Raw genomic sequence first — 13,557 nt, 5'->3', positions numbered from 1 at the left:
TATAGAACATAGAAAAAACTAATACTTATTGACACACTTCAGAGGCCAGCAGAGCGTGCTCGTCGCAGAATGATGCATCGAAAAAATCTGGCTTCTCTTAGGTCGTTGCGTTTTCCTCATGCGTAGAGTGCCTGCTTCTTTTTGTCTAATCTGGCCACAAAAAAAAAAAAAGAAAACTGATAGAAGAAGAGCGATATATGAAAACAATGCGTTTATTAATCCGTGCCAGCTATCGAAGAGCACGCAGCAGCCGTGCACACGAACTTTATGGCCAGTGGATTACGAAAGATCAGCTTACTTGCTGACTGGTTGCTGTTTCTTGAAAAAATGGAGATACGCTGCGTATTTTGTCTGGAAGTTTGCCTGGGAGGAGCACGAGTGCGATGGCGAGTGCCGCGATGCACGAAAGTGGTGGCAACAGGCGAAGCAAGATTCTTTTTTTTGTGTGCAAAAAATCTTTCTCTTTTGTTTCGCACGGAGTGGAAATACACGGATGTCAAGCGAGGTGTCGACGGTCAAACAATAAGTGCTTGATTACAGAGAGCGCGAACGTCATTGAACAAATTAGCAGTCGCACGCGTAATTAGCAAAGCTTCGAGCATAGCGGTAAATTGGATTCAGCTCGATTGTCAGTTTCGCGGAGAACGTCGCGCTTGAGTTCCGCTTCATTGAATGGCTTGTTCGAACTGCAACTAATGTGGAGCAGTGGGTCGCGACTATGACGATGATTCTCTTTTATCTTTGATAAATTTTAACATGTCACAAATAATTATGACCCGTCGTGGTTGCTTAGTGGCTATAGTGTTGGCCTGCTAAGCGCGAGATCGCGGGATTGAATTCCCGCCGCAGCGGCCGCATTTTGATAAGGGCGAAATGCGAAAAACAATCGTATACTTAGATTTAGGTGCACATTAAAGAACCTCAGGTGGTTCGAATTATTCCGGAGTCCCCCACTACTCACTATAATCAGATCGTAGTTATGGCGCATAAAACCCCATAATTTTTGTAAGGGATTGTGTTAGTGAAGCCCGCTGTGGAATTGTGGTAAGAGCTTACATTACATAGTAAGGGCTCCAAAAGATGACTGCTGCCGTGTTAACACTTCAACTTTAGCACCGGAAGGTAACGTTTACAGTTTCTTTCCCCCCAGCCCCTCTATGTCCTAAACCCCTCACGTCCCAAATTCTTTGTCGAATTTTCAAAAAGTCCCACGTTGGTGCCTTGGGGTTAGACATCAAACACTGACTCCAACAACGTGTGCGAACATGCGTGCTTCCGCTCCCTCGGGTTTCTCGAAGAAAGACCTTCCGGATGATGCCGAGGCGGGACAGACATTAATGCGACACGAGCGAGAAAGCACGAACCCCTCAGCGTAGCAGTGAGCGATCGGCGCCTGGGGGAACACCGCGGACTGTTCTTTAAAACACACAAAGAAAGGTCCTGTCTATTGGCACATGACACCAAGCGACAATGGCACCCACATCATGTACACACAAAGAAAGGGTCGACGTGGACAAAGTGGCGGAAGAAAGCGACGGCGCAGCCGAACGGATATCCAAGTTAACAAGCTGCGTCGCTTCAGTGGACATCCGCACCCTTACAGCGCGGTTGACTCGAGTGAAGCGGGTTTCGTGCCCGCGCTTGTAAATCATTTTTTTTTCAATCGAGTGCTCCCACTCGTAGACATTGTCTCCAGGCCTTAGTTCCTACGAAGTGGAAATGTTGTCTGATCGGTTGAGTCACTGTCACCCCAGGCAAAGTGACGTGCTGAAAGCCCCCTTTCACGGGTTTGGAAGCCGGAAAAGCAAAAGTTGCTGTTTTATATTTGCGACGAACCCGTTCTTGAAGTGGCTGTAAACGTCTTCACAGGAAGTAAATGGGCCAATGAATTGCCTTTCTGGATTTGCACCGTATTTGGCGCTTCGCGGCAGTCTTCAGCGCTCCGTGAGCTAAAGGCTTTCTGGTGAAGCAAGTTTCAGAGAAACCACGATTAGGAGCACTTTTTCATTGTATGTTTTCGGCAAATGAAAATTTCGGTTGCAGTGGAATAAAAGAAGCCTTCCACCGACTACAGTACCGAACAATAAATGCGATTAATCGCGAAACCTTTAGCGTTACGTATTAGAATGTTAAGGAAGTACAAATCTAAGGGTAAGTAGGCAAGTTATTTATTTATTTATTTATTTATTTATTTATTTATTTATTTATTTAGTTATTTAGTTATGATACCTTCAGGGCCAAGGGCATTATAGAGGGGAGTGGTATTATTATACAAGCAAAAAAGCAAAAGAAAAATACACTATTTGCTCATAATACAATGTTAGCTATATCATTGGAAAAAATACATAAAATATTCGCACATAAACATGAAAAGCCAACATTACAAAGACCCTGCTTATGCATTTTTAGCTAGAAAATTTCGGAAGTGTAGGTTATCACTGATAGATACAGCATGAAAGTGATTCCAACCGCCACTAGTCCTGGGCAAAAAAGAGTGAAAGGAATTCTTAGTGTTGCAAATATCAATTCCAACTTTGTGGCTGTGGTCGATGCGATGGGATCGGTAATGTGGCCTAGAGATAAATTGGTTGCGCAGAACAGGTTGATAATACAACTTATGAAAATAGTTAGGAAGTTTGGCGGTGCGCCGACAGGGATATAAGGGCAAGATTAGATTTCATGGCAGTAACACTAGCGGTTCGATCGTAGATGCACAGAATAAACCTACCAGAGTAATTTTGAACCAGTTCTAGTGGCATTACAAGTTTATCCTGACTTGGATCCCATATCGAACATGCGTATTCTAGCTTGGAACGTATTAGTGTTTTGTACAACAATAATTAAAATGACGATGGCGCTCTAAGGAAGTTACGACGTATGTAACCTAACATGGGGTTTGCTTTGCTAATTATATGTTCGGTGTGAACGTTCCAGGTTAAGTTAGTGGTAATGTGAATGCTAAAGTACGAGGTGACTGATTCTAATTGAACATTGTTAGGGTAAATATGAGATGTGGAGGTTTTAGTGCAAGAAATATGCGTAGTTTTACACTTGATAGTGTTAAGCTCCAATAACCATGCTTTGGACCAGGTAGCAACAACATCAAGATCAGACTGTAAGAGGGCTGTGTCATTAACAGTTCTTATTTCGCGGAAAGTAACACGGTCGTCAGCAAAAGATAGTCAGTTTTCACTGCATTGCAATGAGTGCGGCTGCAAGCCATCTTTCGAAGGTGTGACCTACCTGTCAAAATACCGCGATGACCGCGCACGCCTCATTTCCGAAGCTTTCCACATTCACGTTAGCGGCGAAGCATGTGTAAGCCTCCCTTCTATTTCTCTCCTTCCGAAGGAGATCGCCTTCCTATCGCATTAATTGCAATCCCCCTGCGCATGCCCAATTCTGTTGATTCTGTGGTTTCAGATAGCGGCGGAGCATATATATGCTGACTGAAAGAATAAAGACACTTTCGTTGTTAGTCAGCGCTGTTGTCTGTGTCCCTTCACTCGTCTTGTCGTTTAGTGCTGTTTTTATTGCTCGTAATCATGAACCGACCAGCCCAAATGCGTACTCTTCTGAAATAAAACAAGGATAGATTTTAACACAGACGCCAAGTCATTGATATAGACCACAAACAAAAGTGTTCCAAGAATCGATCCCTCCGGAACGCCTGAAGAAACGTGGCTAAAATCAGAGCAACACTGATTCGCGACAACAAACTGAGAACGGTATGTAAGAAAAAATTCAATCCATTTAAACAAACTAGTGTCTAAATTTAGTTAATTTAGTTTATGAAGCAGTAATCCACGTGAGACCTTGTCAAACGCTTTTGCAAAATCTAAGAATATGCAATCGGCATGAGATGATCGATCTGAGATTTGGTTCAATGTGCGAGTAAAACATATAAGTTGCGTTTCACATGAATATATTTTGCGAAAGCCGTGTTGAGCCGCACCAAAAAATGAGTTTGATTCCAGAAAGTTATCCAAGTTCCTGTAGATTACATGTTCTAGTATTTTGCAACAGTTACTGGTGAGAGAAATAGGGCTATAACTACAAGGAAAATTTTTATTGGCTGATTTAAAGATTAGAATCACCTTCCCTATTTTCCATTTCTTGGGGAGCATACCCGTGTCCAAAGATTGTTGGAATATTTTTGTTAGAATAATAGAGCAGTAGACACTAGTGTTTTTCAAAAATTTGGCGTTAATGCCGTCGAAGCCGGGAGATGAGTCAGATAGGTCGATTCGTACTGAAGGCATAGCTACGTAATTGAAAGATTGCGTCGGTGGTAATTCCTTTGAAGAAGCGGAGGAAAAATTCTGTAGAAATGTTTGATGAAGAAGGGTCGTACAAATATTGTTGGGCATGGGCTCGTCAGAAGAATCATGCAAGGTGATAGTGTTGTGAGGCGAAGGGTTACTGGTGCGCCAAAATTTATTTATGTTTGAGGCAAACATTGACGGAAGCACAGTAGATAAAAGAGTTTTCTCTGGTGTTTCTTATGGCTGCAAGATAAGCGTTAGATGCATTCTTGCATGCATACCAACGTAAATTAGAAGGTGAGAGCCTGGCTGCGCGATAAAGACATATTTTTATTGTTGGATATCCGTTTTAAATGGGTGTTATACCATGGTACCTGCGAATGGGTGGCGATCTGCTTCGCTTTGGAATGCATTTTTTTATTAGTTCGTGTACTTTAGTTTCGAATGTGTCCCAATTAGATTGCACTGAGTTAATGTCGAAGTTATGCAAGAAGACGTCTATGAATGCATGAAGTTCAGTATTGATTGCGTCAAAACTTGCTCTGTTGTAGGCAAGAATAGTTTTGCGTTGTTTTGAGCGTATTGGCGTGGTTCTTTCGATGTGAAAGTTAAGCAGTATGTGTCCACTAATTCCAGGATAGCAAGTAACATCAGAGAGAAGATCAGGGGTAGTTAGAATTAAGTCAAGTGTGTGCGGTGCCGTAGCGGATAGTCTGGTTGGCTCGGGAACAATTTGGGTTAACGAAAAGGCAGACCACATATCCAAAAATTCTTGTGATTCTTTTGAGTACGGAGTTAAAGTAGGAGGGTTGGTACTCCATATTATATTAGGGAAGTTGAAATCTCCTAAACGTATGACGGGTGATGTAGGAAACCGAGTGTGAATCGTATTAAGGACGTCACGCAGTTCATTTAAAAAACAGGAAGAGGAAGAAGGGGGTCTATAGCGCACGTCTAAAATGAGTTTGCGATGGCCAATTTTTTCTAGTACCCAGATGATTTCGAGGTATGTGCAAACTCATATGCTCGGTGAAGGAATATCATTTGAAACCGCAAGTTGTACGCCCCCACCTCGAGACGCAGTGCGGTCGCATCGGTATATGTTAAAATGTTAAGCTTCATGAAAGATTTCGCCATCTTGTATGTTAGAGAGAGCCAAGTTTCCGTAAGAGCAACAATGTGCGCAGAGCAGGAATCTATCGCTGACGACAATGAATCATGTTTGATGACGACGCCTCGTGTACTGGTGTGTATGATTTAGTTGTGTGAATGGCCGTCCACCGCCCCTCTCGCCTTCCTAGGACATAGCATTTGCAGTGTCAGTGACGCGCTCATGCGGCTCAGTGTATATTCATTGGTTTTAATTTATTCGATGCTATCCGCAATCGCGTTGTAAGTGTAGCGTTTCTTATTAATAATGAGCTTGTTGTAGCTGAGTAGGAAGGGTGGGTAACCAGGATGGTTTTTGGCGAATTCGGTTAGTTTTCTTCTATGTTTGTTTTCACTTCGAACACCATATGAAAAAAAAAAGCCCACAAGAGTCAGTCGAATCACCTCGCTAAAGATAATTTATGTGCCCAGGCGGACATCATCTCGAAAAAAAGAAAAGCCGAAGCAACCACTTCAATTATTACAATACAGTTACATTAAATAGCTTCTTAGTTAGAAAGTTTACGGCACATGCTTACGTTAAAAAGGTCGGAGTAATTTGCCATAAAGGTATAGTTCCGTGTGTCAACCTATCAAAAGGGCCATGTAAACTAAAATAACTGGCTTCAAATTATTTGTGGAATTTACCCGATTAAGCATGCAGCACTGCGAAGCACAGCTCGCGGAGCCGCCCTTCTGTGACGTGGCAGAGCGGCGTAAAACAAAGGTACTGGTAGCACTTCGTTCCTTCTTCGATCTTACTCCCGTTGGTACCGTGCGAAGCTCCCGATTGGTTGCGTAGTCATTTCAGCAGCAGGGCTGCGACCGATCACTTTATCGCGTTGTATAGCCCAGCTTCGTTTTACTGGAATGACCCGGTAACACCATGAGACGTCATGTCCCACTCAGTGCTACATAGTACCATCGGCCAATCTGACAAACCTTGACTGCGCAGAATTATCGATGCGGATTGAAGCTAGTTCTATGCCCACGAGGAAAAGCAAAAACGGGAAAAGAACAGAGAGAGAATAAATTGTAGAAAATTGTTAAGTTCGTCGAGTCCGCTCCAGAATTTTCGTGAAAGCCTTGTTGCGGCCACGAAGCGGGGAATATCTTCGCTGCGACAAATTGCATTCCTATAGCAAATCCTTACGCGTGGCGCTTAAAACGTACATTTAAATAGCGTCTTGGAAAACGTCGTAGTCGACACTGTCGCGCGCGCATTTGACAAGTTGAACTTTAGTTGGCGCGGGATCGCATGATGCGGACATGATGGTTTTTATAGCGCAGAACTTTTTGCGAAGACGGCACCTTTATTTGAAAATGCGCATTTCGAGTCTGGTCTCAGTACACGTGGGTGGTAAAACACTATTGTTTTCTTTTTAAATTATTTAACAGCATTCTTCTTGAGCGCTGATACATCTAGTCCTGCTAGTACATTAGTGCTTAAGTTATACAAACATGAGCAATTACACTGTTGGAAGTGAGGAATAACCTTTTAATTTTTTATACCTAAAAAGTTTTTTTTTGATTAGTTGATTGTAGGGGATATACGCCAATAAATAAGAAAAGCAACAGAATTGGTGCGGAGTGTCAAAAACGCGAATGCGGGCGGCAGATGATTATATGGAGTGATTTGGGAATTTATTATTTTGGAATAATATTGTTCGTGTTAATTGGGAATTAGTGCAGATTCAGTTGACGCAACACAAGAACAAATAGAAATGTCAGAGAGGGAGCTTTGAGCTGCAGCGTATATATATATATATATATATATATATATATATATATATATATATATATATATATATATATATATATATATATATATATATATATTAAATGATGATGGTGATGATGACGCTTATGACAACGATGACTACGACATATATATACCTACTTATGACCTTGAACAAAAGACAAGCGTCCTACGAAACGTACGAATGAGTAGTTTGTTGTTTCAAAGCAATATCAGCATTTCATCTGAGAGCCGCTGCTGCCATACGAAAATAGCAACACAGCAACTTGTAATAGCTTACAGGGTACCAGAATAAGTGCTAAGTAAACATGGCCGTGCTCCCTCTGGGCGCCTCGTAATCAAGCAACGATTGTAAAAGCGAACTCTTTTACACACAATTCCATTTAATTTTTAAGGAAATGTAATCTATGCCTATAAAAACCTTGTAAACAGCTGCTGCTTCTAGTAGCAGGTTAGTACATTTCTCCAGGAACAAAAGAGAACTCAGAATTGATAATAAAAATTCGTTTATGCTGAATGAGTTGAGTTTCTTTTCAGAACGAAATTCTATTAAACATTTATGCAATGATGAATGGCACCATCGGTGCTAGTTTAAGCGCAGAAACACGCACTTTCTACTTCATTAAAAAGTTTATTAGTTTAAAAAGTTTAAAAAGCACCGAAATCTCGTGTCAATTGAGAGTGCGAGTCTTTACCTTCGTCAATGATCCACCAGTACAACAATAAAACGCACTGAGCATGACATCAGTAATTGTAGCACTACCAACTCTGGTGATCGTTGAATAATAGTGTGGCGTACACAAATAAAGTTAAGGGCTCAACATTAAATTATATCTCGAAAAATTTCGCACCATGAGGTAAGTACGCGAAAGTGACAACAATCACTCTGACATGACAAGACGAACAAATACGCTGGCACGAGTTGAAGGAAAAGGTAGAAAAGGCGACAGATATGTTCCAGCTCTCTACTACGCATGATACCTTAGTTCTTCGGAACCTTGTCCTCAAAAAAACCTCTACGCTGTTGCGGCCATGCAGCTCCGCTTGCGAAATGGTTGAGAACAACGACAGCGAAAAGAAGAACACACTGCAGAAACGGTGAAAATGGCATTGCGATCATTTTGGAACGGATTCCCCGGCCTGATATAAAGGGGTCCCTTTAATTCTAACATACCAGGTGATTTACAAACGTAAATTGTTGTGAAACGTGTGATATTATTAAGATAACCGTGCCGTCACCGTAAATGTTTCACTGAAACAGCCTTCGTTGTCCAACGTTAAAAGCCCGAACCCTTCAACATGTAATGGTCAAGGGGTCCCGCTGGCGTCAGAGTACGATAATTCCTGGAAAGGGTCGACACCACAGGCGACTGTGCAAAGGCCGCGCGGACAGTGGGAAAAATAGTGGGAAAAACAGTGGGCGCACGAAGGCGGGCATGGGGCTTGCGACTTCGCAGCCTCACGCAACACAAGAGCCGAAGGCCAACGCCGCATGTTTGCTCGCGTTCTATTGCGACCTTGAAGGGAATATCGATCTGCCTCAAACACCGCGTTTCCTCACTTTCTTTCTCCCCGGCCTGTATGTTTACTTTCAACGGTGCCACGTAACGTTACCGGGGCCACGACCCCGTGGCGACACAAGCTGTTTTTCAAGTACCAAGGACCACGGGCAGATTAGCGTTCTGACGAGAGGTCGGACGTACAACCTCGCGAGCGTTTCGGCAACACGCGACACTGGTAGTCGCTTCTTGGGTGACAGCACTTCGCTGGCGTTTTTTGTTCTCGTTCCGCTGCTTGACACTGTAACGCTCTGCGTGATAGCTGTCATGTTTACGCAGCGGCCTTGTTTTCCTTTGAAGAAAAAGAAAGCGTCGCCTCAGTTCAAGGAATGTTCTGTGCTTATGGGTTGTTCCGGATATATTTCCACGATGGGTGTTAGGCAGCCAGAGTTCTATTCGTCACCGCGGCATTTCCTGTTTCACTGTCACGCATTCTTCTTTTTATTGGGGGATAAGGTGTTTTCCCTTTGTGCTTCCATACTGGTTCACTCGTGCTGCAGAAAACAGCTAGCTGTTCTTGTTCAAAAAGATATAGTATTGAGCAATTATTCTAATTTATTAAGTAACCGTAACAAATAAATAAATAAATAAATAAATAAATAAATAAATAAATAAATACAATGTTGGATTATGTTTTATGAAACTTGGAAGTTTTTTTATTACACTCACAGAGCCTTTTCTTGTTTTGTTCTCTTCTAAATGGGGCTGCCGTGGCGTGGAATTGAACCCGGAATCCTGTGCCGAAAAGAAAGTAGCCATGGCCGATGAGCCGCCACGGATGGCCAAAATTGCAGTGCAGTCATTAAAACGTGTCAAGAAATTACACTTGTGCCAGAAAAGATGGAAAAGCACATGAAGAATTTCCTAATTTCATAAAGGGCTGAAGAAACTATGTCACTATTTTCCCAATTTCTTGTTTCTGAGAAAGATGGCGAACAGGGTGTTTTACGTTCTTTTTTATTTTGTTGACATTTACATTTTCCAATGATGCCTTTCAGATTGCCATGTTGGCTTCCTTAATTGATGCGTAGTGACTGACTGACGCAAGAAATTATTCGTTTTGACAGTGCACTGAGTTTTAGGCATTGGTGTTGGAAAACACAACTTTCAGAGAGAGAGAGAGAGAGTCTACTTTTATTGATGCAAGCAATCACGGGGTCGGACGCACCCTCGCTCCGCCTGGCAGAAGGCCGGGATACCCTGAGTCTCAGCGGCTGATTCGGCAAGCTGTACGCCCCAGACTGGGTCTCGCTTGTCTGAGCTGAGCAAGAGGGTCTCCCACTGCTGCCGGTTTGGAATATTGCGGCCTTGTAACGGAACCGCCTTCGAGCATTCTCAAAGATTATGTGGCAGATCCGCCCTAGTGTTACGTAATTTACATTGGTCATTGTATTGCTCTCGCCTGAACGGGCTGCCAGCCACAGGTTTAAGATGCATGTTCGTTGGCAACTTTCAGAGAAACAGAAGTTATCGGTATTTTGGAGAGCACGAAGTGGGCTGACAAAGCCAAGCGCAGAGACGTTGATTGAAACATAGATGGGCCTAAGCGACACCTGCGTTATAGATGGAGTACTATCCCGACGTGTTATATTTGGGATAACTCTTACCACTTCTTTATAGTCGCTTCAGCCGTGGGTTTTACTTTGAGCAAGCGGCGTCACCGCAAACAAATCAGCAGTAATTAAGATTACATTGCACTAATTCAAAGTAGATTTCAGAAGCATAATGCTAATCAAACTATTTTCATTTTACACTAATTCGGTCTCCTTTTTCTTTGTCATGTATTCGCAGGTGCGCCTGGAAGCAGCATGACGCGCCAAATGCCATTTCCCGGCATTGATTGCTCGTATTCTTGGTGACGACAAGCCATGGAATTGAACGTTGATCGAGAACGCCTTGCTCTAACTCCGTACCTCGGTGGAATCAGCACCAATCTTACCGCCCGCAACCAAGCTCCAGCCTTCCCCAATTTCATTGCCTTGGACCAGTCATCAGAAATCCTGCCGTTTGTGCCGTCCGGTGAAGCCAGTGCAGTCGCTTCCGGCCGCGCGGTCGACATAGAAGACAACCAATCATCGCTGTCGTTCCGGTACATCCGCCTCGAAGTCCACTTCGCGCTTCTGCTGGCTATCATGGTTTCGAGTGTCGCTGTGAATGGCCTCGTGTTTGTTCTCTTCTATCAGCGGCCATCGGTTCGCATGACTTCGAACAAGTTTGTGTTGAACATGGCCATTGTGTACCTCCTGCAGAATTTCACCCTTCTCCCATTCATTTTCGCGTCCATCATGTTCCAAGAATGGATATTCGGAGACGTGTGGTGCAAAGTACACGGCACCCTCTCCCTGTGCCTCACCTTAGCCAATGTTTTCTCCATTCTCTTAATAGCTGTAGACAGAAATTGTGCCGTCAACAGCCCGTTGCACTATTCGATGACCATCACGAAGAAACGAACGAGTGGCCTCATCGTATCTACTTGGCTCATCGCCATTGTCGTAGCACTACCACCGCTTTGTGGAGTCTCGGACATTAAATACCAAGAAAGCTGGGCTATGTGCACTGTAACCTGGCAGGACACCGGTTTTCTCACGATAGCCTACTCGTGTGTCTTCTGCGTTATAGGCTTCCTGCTTCCGTTTATCCGGATCACGTGGATATACGCATCTATGTTGAAAGCGGCTCGCCGCAATAGCGCGTGCACACGTCTAAACTTCCACGCCGTTGGCAACGAGATCAGCCAGCCCTCGTTGGTGGCAACGGAAGTTGGAAACCATGCGTCTCCTTACCTGCACAGGAAGTTGGCTTGGTCTAAACGAACTTCTTCGCTTAGTCAAGCGTCTTCGATATTCGGCGACAAGTGGAAGGCAGTACGCACGGGAGTCCTGGTTGTGGTCTCATTTACGGGGTGCTTCCTACCCTTCTTCTCGATGACCTTGGTGGAGCCGCACGCGCGAACACGCAATACTGCGCTGCACGACCTTCCGGCCATCGCCATGTTACTCCTCTTCTGCTCGTCGCTCATCAACCCGTACCTGTACGTCATCAGAAACAAGGTGATGCGCAAACACGTGCATAAGATGTTCACCCGCCTGACGCGCAAGCCCAGTTTCTTCTCTCCGCGAGGCTACCATCACAGCCACCAGAGCCCGCTGCAAGAGAGAAAGTGCTCCGAGGATATGAAGATGCCTGGTGGCGCGGCGTCCCTGCACCCCAGAGAGAGCGCAGACTACCAGACGCCTTTCGTCGCGCACTCGCTGTGTCAAAGCAAATCGGGCGACTGGAAGATCGTCACCGTCACGACAGATTCGAGGCGGTCATCTTCCCGGAGATCTTGCATCACGGTGGAGCGCCCCGTATTCATAGACAGCGCGACACAAGAGCTACAGCCACACCAGCAGCAGCAGTGGCGCTACAAGGGCAAACCTGGACCCGGCCTACGGGTCGCCGCCATGAGGAGCGGCTTCAACCGGCGAGCATCGTTAGACAGCTCCAAACTTATGTCGGCACGCTTTTCGAGCATGCCCGAGCGCAGCTCAGAGGTGACAGCTGTGAAGTCCACCACATATACGGGAGGCGACCGAAGCATGTCTTTCCGAACTCGGGGTCGCTTCGCGAACCGTGAGGAGTTGATCGAAGCGCACGACCCATCATGCAATAGCAGCGTGTGCCAGGAGATGTGGGGCCGTCACTTTATCGACTCGTCTCAGTGCCGGAGGCCAAGCCATGCCATATATGACTCGCAGAACAGCACATCAGCTGTACTCGGTTGTGGAGAAATATACAACAGGCTTTCCACGGTTGACAGCGTCGCGCAAGTACACAGTTACGAAACAGTTTCCTCCGCGTATGATACCTCTGCAGTGGCCGCATACCATCGCCGACCAGCGCTTAAACGAGGCCGATCATTCGCCTTTGACGAGCACGAAATGAGCATGGCCTTTTCGCCGCAAAGGATTTCGTACTGTGGCGGACTGCGGAAGTCCCGATTTGCTTTGGCGAGGAACTCTCTGAGGCACAGTTCTACTGACACCATCACGACCACGCTGGAGTCGCTGACCTCCACGGAGTCACAAGATGGTCCCGTAATCGCAACGCCCGAGTCGTACGCCCCATGCTATGAGTCATCCGTGATCTTGGCGCAGCAGTACTGCCAGCGCGAGCACGCGACACGGAACGGTGACATTTTGCCTCCTTCTCTTCGTTCCTCAGCAATTCACCAGCGAACACCGCACGGCCACTTGCCGTGTGAGTGCCAGGACCGGAGGGACTCTGGTTTCGAGGATGCAATGCTGGGGAAGGGTATTATGTGCGACACAATTGTGAACGAAGCTGGCTCTATCAAGGCAGTGAAGTTTCTAGAACGAATGTAGTTGCCAAACATTGATCGCCCTTCCATACAGATGTGGATGCCCGTTCGCTCACATATCCACAAAGGTTGACCATGGACCACGGAGCCATAGGTGTTACCAGTTTGTACAGCCCATTAACGTTCTGTGTGCGTTATGAACATTTATTCTTACAATATGAACCAAGCATACTGACAATGTTCTAGGAGACGGTAATAACGTGTGCGTTTATGTCGAACTTTACCAATCGCAACGACGTAGAATATTACAAATGCCTTTTTTTTTTGCCGTGGAGCAGTGAGAGCATTGTCGAAGTGTGCTAAAAAGAACGTTAACGTTGTCCGAGATCTCAGGCGTGATATTGAACTACTGAACTTGTTGTCGATAAGCACATAGGTATATTAGGGAACAGTGAACCATATAATGTTTAATTTAAAGGAAAGAGAAAGAGGAAGTTATGACCAGTTATGTTCACTCGACTG

General features: G+C 44.9%; 1 protein-coding gene across 1 annotated transcript in view; it reads left to right on the top strand.

Annotated features, from left to right (window-relative positions):
• LOC126543470 (uncharacterized) overlaps nt 1-13,108 on the top strand; it is a 38,273-nt gene extending 25,165 nt beyond the window's left edge. The window contains exon 2 of the mRNA XM_050190590.3: nt 10,524-13,108. Coding sequence (XP_050046547.2) covers nt 10,601-13,099 — 2,499 coding nt within the window. The 5' untranslated portion in view covers nt 10,524-10,600 and the 3' untranslated portion in view covers nt 13,100-13,108. The remainder of the gene's footprint in view (nt 1-10,523) is intronic.
• The last annotated feature ends 449 nt before the right edge of the window (nt 13,109-13,557 follow it).

This window comes from Dermacentor andersoni, chromosome 3, assembly GCF_023375885.2.
Source record: "Dermacentor andersoni chromosome 3, qqDerAnde1_hic_scaffold, whole genome shotgun sequence".
NCBI lineage: Eukaryota > Metazoa > Arthropoda > Arachnida > Ixodida > Ixodidae > Dermacentor > Dermacentor andersoni.
Note: the sequence above shows the minus strand (reverse complement) of the source record. Positions and strands in the feature narration are given on the sequence as shown.